Source organism: Bombina bombina, chromosome 8 (assembly GCF_027579735.1).
Source record: "Bombina bombina isolate aBomBom1 chromosome 8, aBomBom1.pri, whole genome shotgun sequence".
NCBI lineage: Eukaryota > Metazoa > Chordata > Amphibia > Anura > Bombinatoridae > Bombina > Bombina bombina.
Window position 1 is genome coordinate 229,576,496 of NC_069506.1, and position 17,584 is coordinate 229,594,079.

General features: G+C 36.5%; 1 protein-coding gene across 2 annotated transcripts in view; it reads left to right on the forward strand.

Moving 5' to 3' along the window:
* Positions 1-17,120, forward strand: part of LOC128639061 (urokinase plasminogen activator surface receptor-like) — a 133,332-nt gene extending 116,212 nt beyond the window's left edge. Inside the window, exons 5-7 of one of the 2 annotated variants that reach the window (XM_053691204.1) lie at positions 29-178; positions 6,527-6,661; positions 10,924-17,120. In XM_053691204.1, coding sequence (XP_053547179.1) covers positions 29-178; positions 6,527-6,661; positions 10,924-11,168 — 530 coding nt within the window. In that variant the 3' untranslated portion in view covers positions 11,169-17,120. The remainder of the gene's footprint in view (positions 1-28; positions 179-6,526; positions 6,662-10,923) is intronic. The other variant, XM_053691205.1, reaches the window with a different exon arrangement.
* The last annotated feature ends 464 nt before the right edge of the window (positions 17,121-17,584 follow it).

The following is a 17,584-nucleotide window of genomic DNA, read 5'->3' on the forward strand; positions in this document are numbered from 1 at the left end:
GTGTGTCTCTTTTCTTTGCCCTCTAAAGGTAAAGAAACATCAACATCCTTTGCAAAAGGTTGTGGCTCGGTGGATGCATGTAACACATTACAGGGCTACAACACAGGGATCTTTGAGCACTATACACAATACAAGTGCTGCAATAATGGCGACTTCTGTAACAATGCACAGGAGTCCGGTGAGTAAATGTACTTCTGCCACACTATAAATCCTGTTTGTGCAGTGTTACAGTATTTAAAGAGACAATGTGCAATCATTTTCATATTATTATTATAATTTATTTACAAAGCGCCAACAGATTCCGCAGCGCTGTCCATGGGTACAAAGATAAAAGTACAACAGTGATACAATAGCATACAATACAATATAAGACACCAGACAAAATTAAACAAACAAACAAACACAGGGAGAATTGAGGGCCCTGCTCCCGTGGGAATTTACAATCTAAATGGGTAACTGCATGTATTAAACACTACTCTAAAGAAGAATATGCACGGATACTGATCTAAACATCCAGTATAAAACCTTTTAAAAACATACTTAGAATCTTCCAGTTTAGCACTGTTGATGAGGTTAGGCTGGAACATTCATTGACATGGGCTGAGAAAGCAGGAATAGCAGACACTTCCCCCTCCTCTGCATATAAAGAGACCCATTATACAAACAGAAGCAGTCTGAAGTCTGTATACATCAGTAAACATCCAAAACTTTGGGGCTTGGTTAGGAGTCAGAAAATCAGCACAATGTTATTAAAAATAAGCAAAACTATACATTTTTACTAAAACACTCAGATGGGCTAAATAAGTGAATCATCTACAAAGCATTTATGCAAAGAAAAATCTAGTGTTATATGTCCCTTTAAATAAAACAATTATATTAATGTTGTTATTAAATTAATTTTCTTTTCTCAACAGTATGACTAATGGGAATATTTGTTAAAACACTCATATAGTATTACGCAAAGATTACTATTAGTGTTATTATAAGTGGAACTGTACTTTTTAATGTATGTTTGATGTATTTTGTGCAACCTTTTATTCAAGCGCAACACTTAACCAGGACTCTAAGGTCACGCTAACCTGACGCACGTTAAATTTAATTGTGCTTGAGCAAACGTGTTTATTTTTAACCTGTAACATGCGCACTACTTCCACCACACACAAACAGCTGTGATAAACCCAATATCACTTGTGCGCAACTTTTAGCATTACACTCATAATCTGGCCCATAATGTAAGAAAACTGCCTCATGGAAGGTAAAACTCCTTGGCCTCTATTTATCAAGCTGTCAACCGCAAATACACTGGAATTCCACAGCGTATTTGTGGCGAGCCTGATTTGCCTTAGTTATCAAACCCTACAGACCGGCAAAAGTAGAATTCAGTGACGTAACATGCGAAATGCCGGACTCAGTCTGACACAGATCGATGCTTACGTCACTCCAGATGTTCCGAATGCAAGTTCAGCACTATCTGACTACTTTTGCTAGTTATCAAATACCTAGCAGGTACGCTCGCCACTATTCCGGCCCAGCGTACCTGGTTTTCTATCCGCCGCCCTGGAGGCGGCGGATACCATAGGAATCAATGGGAGTCTGAAAGCAGCGAAAGCTCATGTTCGCTGCTGCCCGAAATTCCATTGATTCCTATGGTAAAGTCTACACCCTAACATGTACCCCGAGTCTAAACACCCCTAATCTGCCGCCCCATACACGGCCGCCACCTACATTATACTTATTAACCCCTAAACCACCGCTCCCGGACCCCGCCGCAACTAAATACAATTATTAACCCCTAAACCCCCACTCCAGGAGCCCACCGCCACCTACATTATACTTATTTACCCCTAATCTGCCGCCCCCAATGTCGCCGCCACTATATTAAATTTATTAACCCCTAAACCTAAGTCTAACCCTAACCCTAACACCCCCTAACTTAAATATAATTTAAATGAATCTAAATAAATATTACTATCATTAAATAAATTATTCCTATTTAAAACTAAATACCTATAAAATAAACCCTAAGATAGCTACAATACAACTAATAGTTACATTTGTATCTATCTTAGGGTTTATATTTATTCTACAGGCAACTTTGTATTTATTTTATATATAGCTAGGTAGAATAGTTACTAAATAGTTATTAACTATTTAATAACTTCCTAGTTAAAATAAAGACAAATATACCTGTAAAATAAAACCTAACCTACATTAGAATTACACCTAACACTACACTAAAATTAAATAAATTTACTAAACTAAATACAATTAAATACAATTAAGAAAAATTATCTAAAGTACAACCCCCCCCACTAAATTACAGAAAATAATAAAATAATTACAAGTTTTTAAAACTAATTACACCTAATCTAATCCCCCTAATAAAATAAAAAAGCCCCCCAAAATAATAAAAATCCCTACCCTATATTAAATTACAAATAGCCCTTAAAGGGGCTTTTTGCGGGGCATTGCCCCAAACTAATCTGCTCTTTTACCTGTAAAAAAAGTAATACAACCCCCCAACATTAAAACCCACCACCCACACACCCAACCCTACTCTAAAACCCACCCAATCCCCCCTTAAAAAAAACCTAACACTAACCCCTTGAAGCTCACCCTACCTTGAGACATCTTCACCCAACTGGGCCGAAGTCCTCAACAAAACCGGGCAGAAGTGGTCCTCCAGACGGGCAGAAGTCTTCATCGAAGCTGGGTAGAAGAGGTCCTCCAGACGGGCAGAAGTCTTCATCCAGACGGCATCTTCTATTTTCATCCTTCCGGCGCAGAGCGGGTCCATCTTCAAGACATCCGATGAGGAGCATCCTCTTCAAACGAAGTCCAACTGAAGAATGAAGATTCCTTTAAGTGATGTCATCCAAGATGGCGTCCCTTCAATTCCGATTGGCTGATAGAATTCTATCAGCCAATCGGAATTAAGGTAGGAAAAATCCTTCTTCAAGAGAATGAAGCACATTTGAAAATAGAAGTGAATTTAAAAGTGTCTTAAAATTACATACTCTAGCTGGATCGTGCAAATTAAATTTTTAATTTCCTATCCCTTTAATGTGCAAATGCATCTGTTGCAGATTAAATCAAAGCAACTATACACACAAATAATACAGCAAACTCAAAAAGCATTCTGTAACTTCTACAATCAATTCACATACCTCACTACACAGTTAGCATTGTTACATTGATTATAATATAAAATAACTAGATTATAGTAAACATTCATAACATTGAAAAAGACATTTCAAATTTGTTATTGCAGATGAGATCATTTATGTATTTCATGCATTATTGACAATGTACTGACTATGGGTTTGTGAAAATATATATTTTTTTATATGGTCACATTTGGCATGAAATATACAAAAATGAGTCTAGATCAATACCTTGGTACTTAAAATATATATATATATATATATATATATATATATATATATATATATATATATATATATATAGTTTTGATTGGTAAATAAAAAAATAAAAAAGGCTCTATTTCTGCTTAACTGGAGTGATAGTAAAAATGCTAAAAATTATCTGGTATTTTGCACGTTTGTCTCTAAAATTCCCAGTAGTAGAGGGGTTAAATAGATATTACTATATATGTCTGGAAATAATATATATATATATATATATATATATATATATATATATATATATATATACAGTGGGGCAAAAAAGTATTTAGTCAGCCACCAATTGTGCCAGTTCTCCCACTTAAGAAGATGAGAGGGGTCTGTAATTTTCATCATAGGTATACCTCAACTATGAGAGACAAAATGTGGAAACAAATCCAGACAATCACATTGTCTGATTTGAAAAGAATTTATTTGCAAATTATGGGGGAAAATAAGTATTTGGTCAATATCAAAAGTTCATCTCAATACTTTGTTAAATATCCTTTGTTGGCAATGACAGAGGTCAAACGTTTTCTGTAAGTCTTCACAAGGTTGTCATACACTGTTGCTGGTATGTTGGCCAATTCCTGCATGCAGATCTCTTCTAGAGCAGTGATGTTTTGGGGCTGTCCCTGGGCAACACAGACTTTCAACTCCCTCCAAAGGTTTTCTATGGGGTTGAGATCTGGAGACTGGCTAGGCCACTCCAGGACCTTGAAATGCTTCTTACAAAGCCCCTCCTTCGTTGCCCGGGCGGTGTGTTTGGGATTATTGTCATGCTGAAAGACCCAGCCACGTTTCATCTTCAATGCCCTTGCTGATGGAAGGAGGTTTGCACTCAAAATCTCACGAAACATGGCCCCATTCATTCTTTCATGTACACGGATCAGTCGTCCTGTTCCCTTTGCAGAGAAACAGCCCCAAAGCATGATATTGCCACCCCCATGCTTCACAGTAGGTATGGTGTTCTTTGGTTGCAACTCAGCATTCTCTCTCCTCCAAACACGACGAGTTGTGTTTCTACCAAACAGTTCTACTTTGGTTTCATCTGACCATATGACATTCTCCCAATCTTCTTCTGGATCATCCAAATGCTCTCTAGCATACTTCAGATGGGCCTGGACATGTACTGGCTTAAGCAGTTGGACACGTCTGGCACTGCAGGATCTGAGTCCCTGGCGGCGTAGTGTGTTACTGATGGTAGCCTTTGTTACGTTGGTCCCAGCTCTCTGCAGGTCATTCACTAAGTCCCCCCGCGTGGTTCTGGTATGTTTGCTCACCGTTCTTGTGATGATTTTGACCCCACGGTGTGAGATCTTGCGTGGAGCCCCAGATCGAGGGAGATTATCAGTGGTCTTGTATGTCTTCCATTTTCTAATTATTGCTCCCACAGTTGATTTCTTCCCACCAAGCTGCTTGCCTATTGCAGATTCAGTCTTCCCAGCCTGGTGCAGGTCTACAATTTTGTTTCTGTTGTCCTTCGACAGCTCTTTGGTCTTCACCATAGTGGAGTTTGGAGTGTGACAGTTTGAGGTTGTGGACAGGTGTCTTTTATACTGATAACAAGTTCAAACAGGTGCCATTAATACAGGTAATGAGTGGAGGACAGAGGAGCCTCTTAAAGAAGAAGATACAGGTCTGTGAGAGCCAGAAATCTTGCTTGTTTGTAGGTGACCAAATACTTATTTTCCACCATAATATGCAAATAAATTCATTCCAAATCAGACAATGTGATTGTCTGGATTTGTTTCCACATTTTGTCTCTCATAGTTGAGGTATACCTATGATGAAAATTACAGGCCTCTCTCATCTTCTAAAGTGGGAAAACTTGCACAATTGGTGGCTGAATAAATACTTTTTTGCCCCACTGTGTATATATATATATATATATACACTGTATATATGTGTGTGTAAATATTCATATATAGGTATAGATATATCTTTTACAAACATAATCATATAAATATATAGAAATACATATTTAAAAATAAAAAGAACATTTTCTTCTACGTGAAGAATTTAGGAATGTAAAGTATTTCTAACTCACTTCGGGAATAGCACAATTGGTCTAACACACAGTGTTGGATTAGTGTGTGAGTGATAACTACAATTTTTTTCCAGCGTACCCGATAGAAGTCTATGAGGAGAAAGTTAACGCGGTCACTGTATCCGAAGTCCTGAAGTTACTGCGCCTTAGTCTTTCGCTTGCACGCTAACTTTTTGCTTTCAACTTGTAATACCAGCACTAATGCGGCCGCAATACATTTTTATTTTGAGCTCAGTTAGCGCACAAGCAAAAAAATTAAAGACATCAAACTAAAAAAAACTTTTTTTATGCATTTAAAAAGAGCTGCATGAAAAAAATTAAAGCTGTTTAAATTGATATTAAAACTAACTGCAAATATATGTTTGTGCACAATTTCCAGACATCTGCTGGTAAATACAGACACACCTCCACCAGCCTAAAACAAAAGCATCTATTTAGGACAGTAACATCTATCGTTTTTTAAAAAAAATACACTTCTTTAAATAAAAATTCTCTTTTAGATGCAAAGTGAAAAAAAGGTTTTTATTGTCACTTTAAATAAATAATACAAAAGGTGCCGATTTATTAACAGTCGGACGGACATGACCGCTGAAGCGGATCATGTCCGCCCGACATTGCTGAATGCCGACAGCATACGCCGTCGGCATTTAACATTGCACAAGCAGTTCTGGTGAACTGCTTGTGCAATGCCGCCCCCTGCAGATTCGCGGCCAATTGACTGCTAGCAGGGGGCGTCAATCAACCCGATCGTATGAGATCTGGTGGATTGATGTCCGCAGCCTCAGAGGAGGCGTATCAGTTAAGGAGCAGCAGTCTTAAGACTGCTGCTTCTTAACTCCTGTTTCCGGCGAGCCTGAAGGCTTGCATGGAAACAGGGGTATTCGGGGCCCTTAATAAATCAGCCCCAAAGTGTTACTCTGGTTATAAAACATAAATGCACTTGCAATATGACCATTACAAACTGGAATTCATATTTAACATTTGAATAAAGGTCTTCATATGTAACTTTTTGTGTCTAGAGATGTTTATGTTTTTTTGTTTTTAATATTCAGTCTATAACTTATGTTGTTAGCAGTATCCATACTAAAGAACAATAATGGAATCTCCTGCTGGGGCTGCTATGAGACTGGGAGGAATGAATGTGCTGTGGAGAATCAAATACCAGTGAAATGTAAAGGCCTGTTGATCCGTTGCATGGAAGTCTTTGGTAATAAAAAACAAAAAATATATGAAAAGAGCTTGTTATTTTAACTTAATGTCTTTTTCCTTTAGTACCTTATTTATATTTAAACATCAAGTGACACTGAAAGACAAACTATTCTTGTATTCTTACACTTTTTGCCCTTTAACCTCTGTATCTGTGCAAAGGTCAAATAGGCCCAGGCCTAGAACTTCACATTTCAATAGGCAGCATGCAGTTAGGACTGAGCTTTGCCAGCAATTTCACCAAAATATAATAATCTCAACTCTACTTGCTTCTCCCTTGTGGTGACTCCTTCCGTACTTTTTTTTAGAGCCTTTACAGTAACCAGCCATGTAGAGAGTAGATATAAAAAAGGTAGAAGTAAGTAGCAATTTAATGCTGATCTGACTCAAGAGAAAATGTAAATACTTTTTTTGATTAGAATAGGGAGACATTCTATTTTAAATAGAGAATGCAAAAAACAGAAAGGCTTTGCTGAAACTGGTGTACATTAAAACAAAAAATAATATCTGACTTTATTACAGGGAGTCCAGCTAGTCTCCAAGTTCCTATCCTTTAATGTATGTATCACAGGCAAAAGGAAAGGAAGCCATATAGGAAAAAATTTATTAAGCCCCGAAAAAATGCACCTAAAAAGTCACGATTATTTCCACAGTAGTTCGCAATGTGTGAAGTAAATGTCGCCAGTATTTATCAAAATTTTAGAGACATTTTGGGGCATTTTTTTTTTGCGATATCAAGCGAATGGCTTATCTAGTTTTCTTGCGAAAATATTGTTTTCACTTTATTTATCAATCTTAACGTTAGCCACCAGTAAATGGTTTTATTGTTTTCATCATATTATAACAGAATAAATTAATCACGTGATTGTTTGTAAGAATTTTATTTCTTATACATTAAATTTATTTTAATTTGCCCCTTTTTTGGCTGTCTTTCATCGAGGAAGATTGCCTGTTTTTTTGGAGTTTATCCTTGTTCTTTTTAGTACACTTATTTAAATTATTTTACTTTTTTATAAATCTGTATATACCTTTTTGTTATTTAATTAATTCATTATTATTATACAGGTTCTGCGCCTTGTTGTGGGCAATTTCTAACCCTAGATACAACCATTACGGCAAGAAAAAGAAATTTTTCCATTTTCCCTCCAGATAAACAACAATATCGCTCTTTATTTTTCACTATCTCGCAACCTACAAATTGGTGAGATTAAAAACAGTGAATATTACATGCGCCAATTTTCATAAATATATGAGAACTGTGAAAATATACGGGCATTTTAAAATGCCAATAGAGATTAATACAAGAATTAGGCATTTCTAGTCAATTTATTTGCATATATTAAAGACTTGCGAATGGTCAAGAGTCAATTTGTTCGCACATATGAAAAGTTGCGACTTTATTAGCGCATAACCTTTCATAAATATGGTGATATCATTTGTGAGGGGGTTTTTTTGACGATGAATGTGAGAATTTTCTTATTCTCACTTTGATAAATCTTGACCATAGTGTAGAATTCCATTAACATTATATAATTACTCAATAGAAAATACAAGAAAATAAAGCAATGCTTCCTTTATGCTGACTTAAAACAGCACACAAGCTTGGATCAACTCAACGTGTTTCAGCAGTAAAGACTTTTTCAAGAGCATAAAACAATTTCTTTAAAAGCTGTAATATTTACAAATTACCAAGTGATCTCAAAAATAAAAAAACTCCCCCTATCCATCTTCTTTTGACACAAACATTTTATAAACATTTATTTCTTTTATAAGGTGTTGAGAATCCATGAACCATTACTCCTGGATTCTTCACTGAGGCACTCTCTTGCCCAACTTGGAAAATAATGACTGCAGATGCCATTTTCTAGGGTTTAGTCTGGATTAGTCAGAAGATGAGGTCACCAATAATCATCTTGCACATTTGTGAAATCTTTACGTCCCTTCAGAGCTGTCCTCTTCTGAAAGGAGAAAATTATCTGAGTTTTCATTCAGAGAATTTTACAGCTGTAGCTTATATCCATCATCAAGTGGGAACTTACTGTTTCTTAGCAATAAAGGAAGTCTCAAGGAATTTTGATTAGATACAGAATTTGTTTCTGTATTTCGTATCTCAAGAAGAAAATCTAGGAAGCAGATTTCCTTAGTAGATTATCCCTTCCACATGGATATTTTCTCCTTCAGGTAGTTTTCTACTAGATTGTGGAACAATGGGGTCTCCAAAGAGAAACTTGATGGCTTCTATTTCCAAGAGTCATAGTTTGAATGAATAGCGCATTCTTCGTTTATATGACTGTTCTAGTCAGGCCTCGCAAACCTTGGTTTATGAATCTGATTCAGAGATGTCAAGCTTTCTCCAGTTATCAAGATCTCCCGCCTCTCATCTTGATAGATTAGAGATTGAACACCTATTTATTTTCTAACAAAGAGGTTTCTTTGATGCTGTATTGAACCTTATTTTAGGCCATAAAGCCTGTTTATAAGTAAAATTTCTCAAATGAATTAGAAATGTGCTTCTTTCCTGCTTTGAAAACTAGAGTTTTAGCTGGAATTCTTTTAGAATTCAAAACATTCTTCTTTTTGCAAGTTGTTTCAGATAATGGGGCCAAATTATCCAGCTCCGAATGGAGCTTGATGCCCCTGTTTTCGGTGAGCCTTCAGGCTCGCCGGAAACAGCAGTTATGAAGCAGCGGTCTTAAGACCGCTGCTCCATAACTGGTCCGCTGCCTCTGAGGCTGCGGTCTACAATCCGCCCGATCCTATATGATTGGCTGATTGACACCCCCTGCTACGGGCCGATTTGCCGCGAATCTGCAGGGGGCAGCATTGCACAAGCAGTTATGGTGAACTGCTTGTGCAATGTTAAATGCCGACAGCGTATGCTGTCGGCATTCAGCAATGTCTGTCGGACATGATACGCTACAGCGTATCATGTCGGACAGACATTGATAAATTGGCCCCAATGACTTATCTGTTAACTCTTTAAATAGTCATATTTCAGCTTTGTCTGTTTAATACTGCAGGAAAATGGCTAAGTGTCAAAGGCTTTGTTCAGGCTTAGTCACTTTACAGGTTTCTCTTTTAGAACTTGCATGCTTTGGACGTTTAGCTTCTGTCTTGGAAGTTTTTGTTGCTTTTAGCAAAATCTTCTGCTAGAAGACTGAATTGTTTGCTCTTTCTTGTGAGCGTCCTTGTCTTATTTTTTAAGTTTTAAGAGACACGAAACCCAAAATATTTATTTCATGATTCAGATAGAGCATGCAATTTCAAACAATTTTCTAATTGACTTCTATTATCAAATGTTCTTTGTTCTCTTGGTATCTTTTGTTGAAAAGCAGGGATGTAGCCTCAGGCGCATGCACGTGTCTGGAGCAATTAATGGCAGCAGTTTTGCAAGAATATTGTCCATTTGCAAGGGCACTAGATAGCAAAATTTGATAATAGAAATAAATTGGAAATGCTTTAAAACTGTATGCTCTGTCTGAAACACACAAAAAATATTTGGGTTTCATATCCCTTTAGAGGGACACTCAAGTCAAAATTAAACTTATATTATTCAGATAGAGCATGCAACTATAAACAACTTTCCAATTCACTTCCATTAACAAAATGTGCACAGTCTTTTTATATTTACACTTTTTGAGTCACCAGCTCCGACTGAGCATGTGCGAGAATTCACAGAATATACGTATATGCATTTGTGATTGGCTGATGGCTGTCACATGATACAGGAGTGGAAATAGACATAACTATGAAATTTGTCAGAAATAAATCTGCTACTCATTTGAAGTTCAAACTTGGGGGCCTATTTATCAACCCTCTATCGGACATGATCCAATCAGCGTATCATGTCCGACATTCAGCATTGCACCAGCAGCTCTTGTGAACTGCTGGTAGGTACAACGCCGCCCCCTGCAGATTGGCCGCTAGCAGGGGTGTCAATTAACCCGATCATATTCGATCGGGTTGATTTCCTCCTCAGAGTAGGCAGACAGGTTATGGAGCAGCGGTCTTTAGACCGCTGCTTCATTACTGGTATTTCTGGCGATCCTGAAGGCTCGCCAGAAACACGGGCCTTCAAGCTCCATACAGAGCTTGATAGATAGGCCCCTAAGGGGTAGATTTATCAAATCCAGATGTTTAAATGCTTTGATCTGGATTCTTGATTACAGTGTCCCTTTAGATCAGATCCAGTTAGATTGTGTATAAGTATGTTTACTAGGAAGCTACATAAATATTAACCTTGTATAATTATGTCATTCACAGATAAAAACCGTAAAACAGTGATGAAAGGGTGTAGCACAGTGAGTTACTGCTCTTCTTCCATTCCATCCCATGTCATACCCAACATTACAGAGATACAGTGCTGCGCAGGAAGCTTCTGCAACAACTTCACACGGGAATTCCCTATTGAACCCCAGAAAAGCAGTGCCAGATGCTCATACACAGACTACAAACTCCTTGTTTTCTTCCTCAGTTTCCTTTATGCCACAATAATGAAATGTTCCTAATGACTTCCAGCCCAAGTCTGGGATTGTTTGTATAGAAGACTTGTTATTTATAATAACGACGCCATGAGGATTTTGTTTTAAATCCTGACTGAGAAGGATAACGTCTGGTACTCCCCAATTTTGGTTCAGTGTTAATTCCAAGTAGTAGCTGGTCTAGTAGAATGGATATTAGTTATCTGCACGGATGGAGTACAGAAGATACGTCACAAAGGAATATGCAGCTACTATTCTCACTCACAATATCCACAGCCTGGTTTTGGGAATCAGGAATATGTAATAGCACCTTGATAACGGCCATTAATGTTTCCATATTTTATGTTAATTAAAAATGCACAAAATGGAATGAAACCAAATTATAGTTCTGTTAAAGAAAATGCAAAAACAAAGGTAGGTGCAAATATCATCATTAAACATTACACAATTGTTGGACTACAGATCGAATTTTGCCTCAAATGTAACAACAAATTTAACCTCAAACATGAGATAGGAGCATAATTTCTAAAGATTACTGAAATTATAGCAGGTCATCTTATAACACTTTTGAGATTCCCAATACATCTCAACAAAGGCAGTCTACTATGTCCTGCATGTACATTTAACTCAACAATCTTCATTGCATCACCTCAATTAAGTGGCCTTCCGTCCAATACATCAACATAACGATATTTAAATTCAAAATTTATATCATGATGCCTGTTGCATATAAAGTTGTAAATCATTGGAATTTTATTTTTGTATTTCATAATATTGTATGTTTTGCAAATTACTCATACTCATATTAATTGTCTGCTGAAAACTAGCTTGCTGAATCTGATTCAAATAAAGTATCTGTGTAGGAATGTCCCTAGGCTTGGGCCTACCCATAACAGACATTTTTGTCTCCACCTTTCCCTATAGCAACATAAGTATGACCCAGATAAATAACTGTGGAATTGTTTCTCCACCCTCCTGTAACCTATACATAGTTTCTCAACCCTGTAGACTTAGTTACGTAGGTGCTCTTGAAAGAATTCTCACCGTAACGTGAATGTCTCGTTTTCAGTGTAGTTCATACCTCAGAAGCTTCTAGTTTTAAAAAAAAGGGTTTATTTTAATCTAATTCTTTAATTTGTTGATGCTCTACAAATAACTGATAATATATATATATATATAAATATTTATTACATAGTATACGTAGATATAGAGAGGTAACAATGTTTCATGTCAAAGGGATATGTAGAAGAGATGTAGATATGAAGATCACCTAATCATTAAAACCAGTTGCCTTTTCATGTTATCACTGGTGTCATTTTTTTATATTGCTGTGCCTCAATAACTATATATTTTCCACACAAAGAGGTTGAAGACATCTTGCTCGAGTGCGGCAGCACAATGTAGTTCCTGAGCAGGATATGTCCCATTAGCCAATAAGGAGCTGTAGATTGCAGGTATTTGCCAGTCATCCTCTGTGTCAGGGTTTCAATGTATTACTAATACTAAGTGGGGCTTGAGCTATGCGCTTTACCCATTTGTGGGCATAGTTATCAAGTAACACTTTTTAGAGCGCCCCAACTTTTAATGGATAGTGCAGGGTGCGCTATTACAGCAATAATTGAACTTGAATAACAAGTGATGAGGTAAATGTTGCACCTGGACGCATAACAAAATACTGTGGTTAAAGCCCTTCTTAAGACTTGAAGTAAACTGTTATTATTATTATTAATAGCAAAGCACAGAACTACATGAAAACATCACTACTTCTGCACCATCAGTTTAGTGTTTAAGTTAGGACCGCTGCTTCTTAAAGCGAATGTAAACTTTTATGATTGAATGCCCAGTTTTTAAAAAAACTATTAGAAACAGGGGCTCTTTCATTCATGTAAGTTTACATTGCTGCATATTTTTACAAATACCTTTCTCCGTCTTCAGCAAAGCTGGATCGGCGATCACCCGCCCGCAGTTCCTCTGTACTTACATCACCAATGACGAAACCGGCTTCCTCCAATCATGGCTTCCCCTCCGAGTCTATCTCGTGAGGCCAGGCCGTGATTGGAGGAAGCTGGTTTCGTCATTGATGTGTAAGTACAGCATGAGAAGCGGGCGGGGAATCGCCAATCCGGCTTTGCTGAAAAGAAGTGTATTTGTAAAAATATGATGCAATGTAAACTTACATAAATGAAAGTGCCCCTGTTTTTAATAGTATTTTTAAAAACAAGGCACAAATTCATGAAAGTTTACATTCATTTTAACATGTTTTCGGCGAGCAGGGAACTACGTACTGTAGGTAGATTGCAGCATCCGCTGCTTGGTAAATCTACCCCATAAGGTGAGGCGTATTATTTGTCAGGCAATTAAATCTCAATCCCTTATAAGATAGATATTGCCTGTATTCAAATAATACATAACATAATACGAGTAGGGTCCAAGAAAGAGCAACAAATATAGAATAAAAAACCCTTTTAGCTAGGGGAGTTTTGCCATATTAAAGGGACAGTATGCATCATTTTTCATTTAACTGCATGTAATAGACACTACTATAAAGAGAAATATGCACAGATACAGATGTAAAAATCCAGTATAAAACATTTTAAAAACTTACTTAGAAGCTCCCAGTTTAGCACTGTTGATGAGGTTAGGCTGGGACACCAAGTGAATGGGGCTGGGAAAGCAGGAATAGCAGACACTCCCCCCTTTCCTGCATATGAAAAGTCAGATTACACAATCAGGAGCCAGCAGGAGTCTGTAAACTAACATATAGATCTGATACTTTCAGGATTTGTTTAGGAGTCAGAAAATCTGCACACTTTTACAAAAACACTCCCAGATGGGCTGTATAAATAGTCTAGTGTACAATGTCCCTTTAACTGTGGGTCAGAAGATTGCAAAAGCAAACCAGTCACCAATGCTAGAAACTAGTAATTATTTATCATTAGCACCACCTACTGGCCAGTAAAAAGATAAAATACAGTATATGTGACAGCAGTCTGGATTAGGTATGTACAAAGATATATTTTACGTATGTAAACAGTTATATGGCACAGGATTATTTTTGGTTCACCACCTGAGTAGCACTTGCTGATTGGTGGCTAAATGTAGCCACCAATCAGCAAGCACTAACCAGGGTTCTGAACCAAAAATGGTCCGGCTCTTAAACTTTCATTCCTGCTTTTCAAATAAAGAAACCAAGAGAATAAAGAAAATGTGATAATAGGACTAAATTGAAAAGTTGCTTAAAATTGCATGCTCTATCTGAATCACGAAAGAAAAATTCAGGTTTCATGTCCCTTTAAAAACGCGTATCTATTGCTTTAGTTCCATTTAAATCTCCTCCCCATAACAACAGCAAAGGATTATAGAAATAAAAGCTTTAAATTTATTTTCAAATTAAACACTCCAAAAATAAAGTTTGTACACTGTATCTTGTGTGTTTATATAAAATAGTAACATGTCATATCTGTTAAATAAGATTTGTAAATAGTTTAGACATTTCTAAAATAAAAAGGAAGATTGGTAGAGAATGTATTAGTATAAACTCCAGTTATATTACGTCCTCTTTTTTAATTTTATTCTGTAGAACATCCGAAATAGGACAGGGCTGCAAGATGGACCAAAATGACTGGTTTATAACAGCAATGTAATGAAACATTCACTGTACACACTCACTTGTTTTTCAAGATTCTGAAATGTTCAAAAAAATGTGTGCTGGGTCATAGATAACTAGTACATTGTAGTAAATGAATCAATTCAGCACAGTTTCAAAGCAATATGTGTCAGAGATACTCCAGGGTTTTCCCTTGTCTGCTTTGCACTTTTGTCAACTGCATTTTTCATTGCAGGGAAATAAAGAGCAAAAAAACAAAAGGTACATAGTGCTATAGAAAAAATATTATTAAAGGGATACTAAACTAATTTTTTTTTTCCGTGATTCAAATAGAGCATGCAATTTTAAGCATCTTTCTAATTTACTCCTATTATCAAATTTTCTTCGTTCTCTTGCTATCTTTATTTGAAAAAGAAGGCATCTAAGCTAAGGAGCTAGACAATTTTTGGTTCATACCCTGGAAAACACTTGTTTATTGGTGGTGTCCAATCAGCAAGGACAACCCAGGTTGTGAACCAAAAATGGGCCGGCTTCTAAACTTACATTCTTGCTTTTCAAATAAAGATAGCAAGAGAATGAATAAAAAATGATAATAGGAGTAAATTAGAAAGTTGATTAAAATTGCATGCTCTATCTGAATCATGAAATAATTTTTTTTTGGGGTTCAGTGTCCCTTTAATATAATAAAAGCATGTATCTGTAAAGATAAATAGAACATTGCAAATAGGTTACAGATAATTATCCCTGCATTAATGGTTTAATTCATACATTGTGTCACTTTTATCTGTATGTCAATTCATATTAAAATGCAGATAATGTAAATGGCAATGAACATAACTTTTATGAGAGCCAGATCATATTATTTATCTAGATGTATGCACTATAAACAACTACTTGAAGGGACACCACACACTAAATACATTTAATAAGCGTAGTATTGAGGTTATGCTTCACCTCTTAGTAATGAGTGCCACAATTTTGAACTCTGGCTTTCACTGCATTCCAGTGCTGATGTATTTGCACATGTGCAGCATTTCTCCTTCAGACATCTGCAGTGAAACCTAGGTTGTAAAATTGCAGCACCCGTAATTAGAGGGAGGTGCATGAAATGTTTTTTACATCTAGATTACAATTTGAGCACAAAATATTGCTTCTGTGAAAGCAATATTTGCACTCACCTTAGTAATACCTGTGCACGCAAACAAGTGAAGAGAACTAGCGCAGCAAAAGGGGTAAGTCGCGCAGCAATGAGCAGCAAATATAAATATATGTGTATATGAATATTTACATATTTATGTGTACTGTACATACACATATTAACACATTACTATATATTTATATATTCATATACATATATATTTACACAGTCCTAATAGACCGCAATATAAAGGTACTTTTCAGTGCCGTTTTTTTTTCTAAAACCCCACACCCTCCACTTTTAACCCCTTAAAACTGCCTCCTGCTGTTATCTTTTTTTTTTTTTTTTTTTTTTTTAAAAAGCAACATTTTTAATTTTTTTATAATGCACATTACTAAATTTTGGGGGCAATTTTTTTAAATTAACCAGAGGTCTGACCTCTGATTAATTTTATAAGCGCTAATTGCTACCGTGAGCTTGCGGTAGCAATAACCAGACACTTGTAATGGCTGGTTATTTGTTGTGCGTCCATAAACGGGCGTATTTGCCCGTTTGCAGGTGCACAATAAATTAGCGCTCCGCTTGTAATCTAGCCCATAAGGGGCGATTTATCAAGTGTCTGGCAGACATGATCCGCTGTAGCGTATCATGTCTGCCAGATGTCGATAAACGCCAACAGCATACTGCTCTAGCAGGGGGTGTCAATCAAACTGATCGTATACGATTGGGTGGATTGCTGTCCGTCGCCTCAGAGGAGGCGGATGAGTTAGGGGCAGCGGTCTTAAGACCTCTGCTTCTTAACTCCTGTTTCCGGCGAGCCCGAATGCTAGCACGAAAACGGGTATACTGCCTCATTCGAGCCGTGATAAATCGGCCCCATAGTGTTTAATATCCCTTTAAACCATCCTCATACTCTAGCATGCAATCTATAAATAGTATATGATGTGACGGCACAATTAATCAACTATTCTATTTATGCCTCTCTTGTCTGCCCTTATATGCTAAGAACCTCTAAATCCTAGTATAGTTTATATATATATGTATAGCTTTGCATATGCTGTATGCTTGTAAGTAAATGCATTTTTATTTATTAAAGAACAAATTCTTGCTTTCTGAATTCTGGCAACAATAAAGAATATAACAATGTATTATTGTTAATACATTTAAATGTTTTATATTCATCTTATCTCCATTGTGTACATTGCTTTAATAAAGTGATACTTTAACCCTTAAATGTTCTTGTTGGATTTATGGGGTGATTATATCCAAAAGTATCAAGGTGATTTTTTAAAAGAATTGCTAAGAGTCTAAACGCTCTCCTGCAGAGGGGAATCACTAGATTAAAAGGGGCTAAAGCCCATTGCTATCAAAGGGATATGAATCCCAAAAATGTTCTTTTGTGCTTTAGACAGAGCATACAATTCTAAAAACTTGTCAAATTTTTTTCATTGCTAGATGGGCCATAAGGTTGGAAGTAAATAGTATCTTTTTTTTTTTTCAAAACATTATAGTGGAATCACGCTCTCGCTTGACTTCCTTGAAGCTCTCTATTCTACTCGTAAACAATAAATCTTGAGATTTAAATAAAAAATAAAGGGTTATTGTCATATAGTAAAGCAAAATAAATATAAAAACAAAGCGGTTTAAGTTATATTGCATTGTACGTTCTAAAGTTAGCTTGCAAATTGCCCTTTCTTT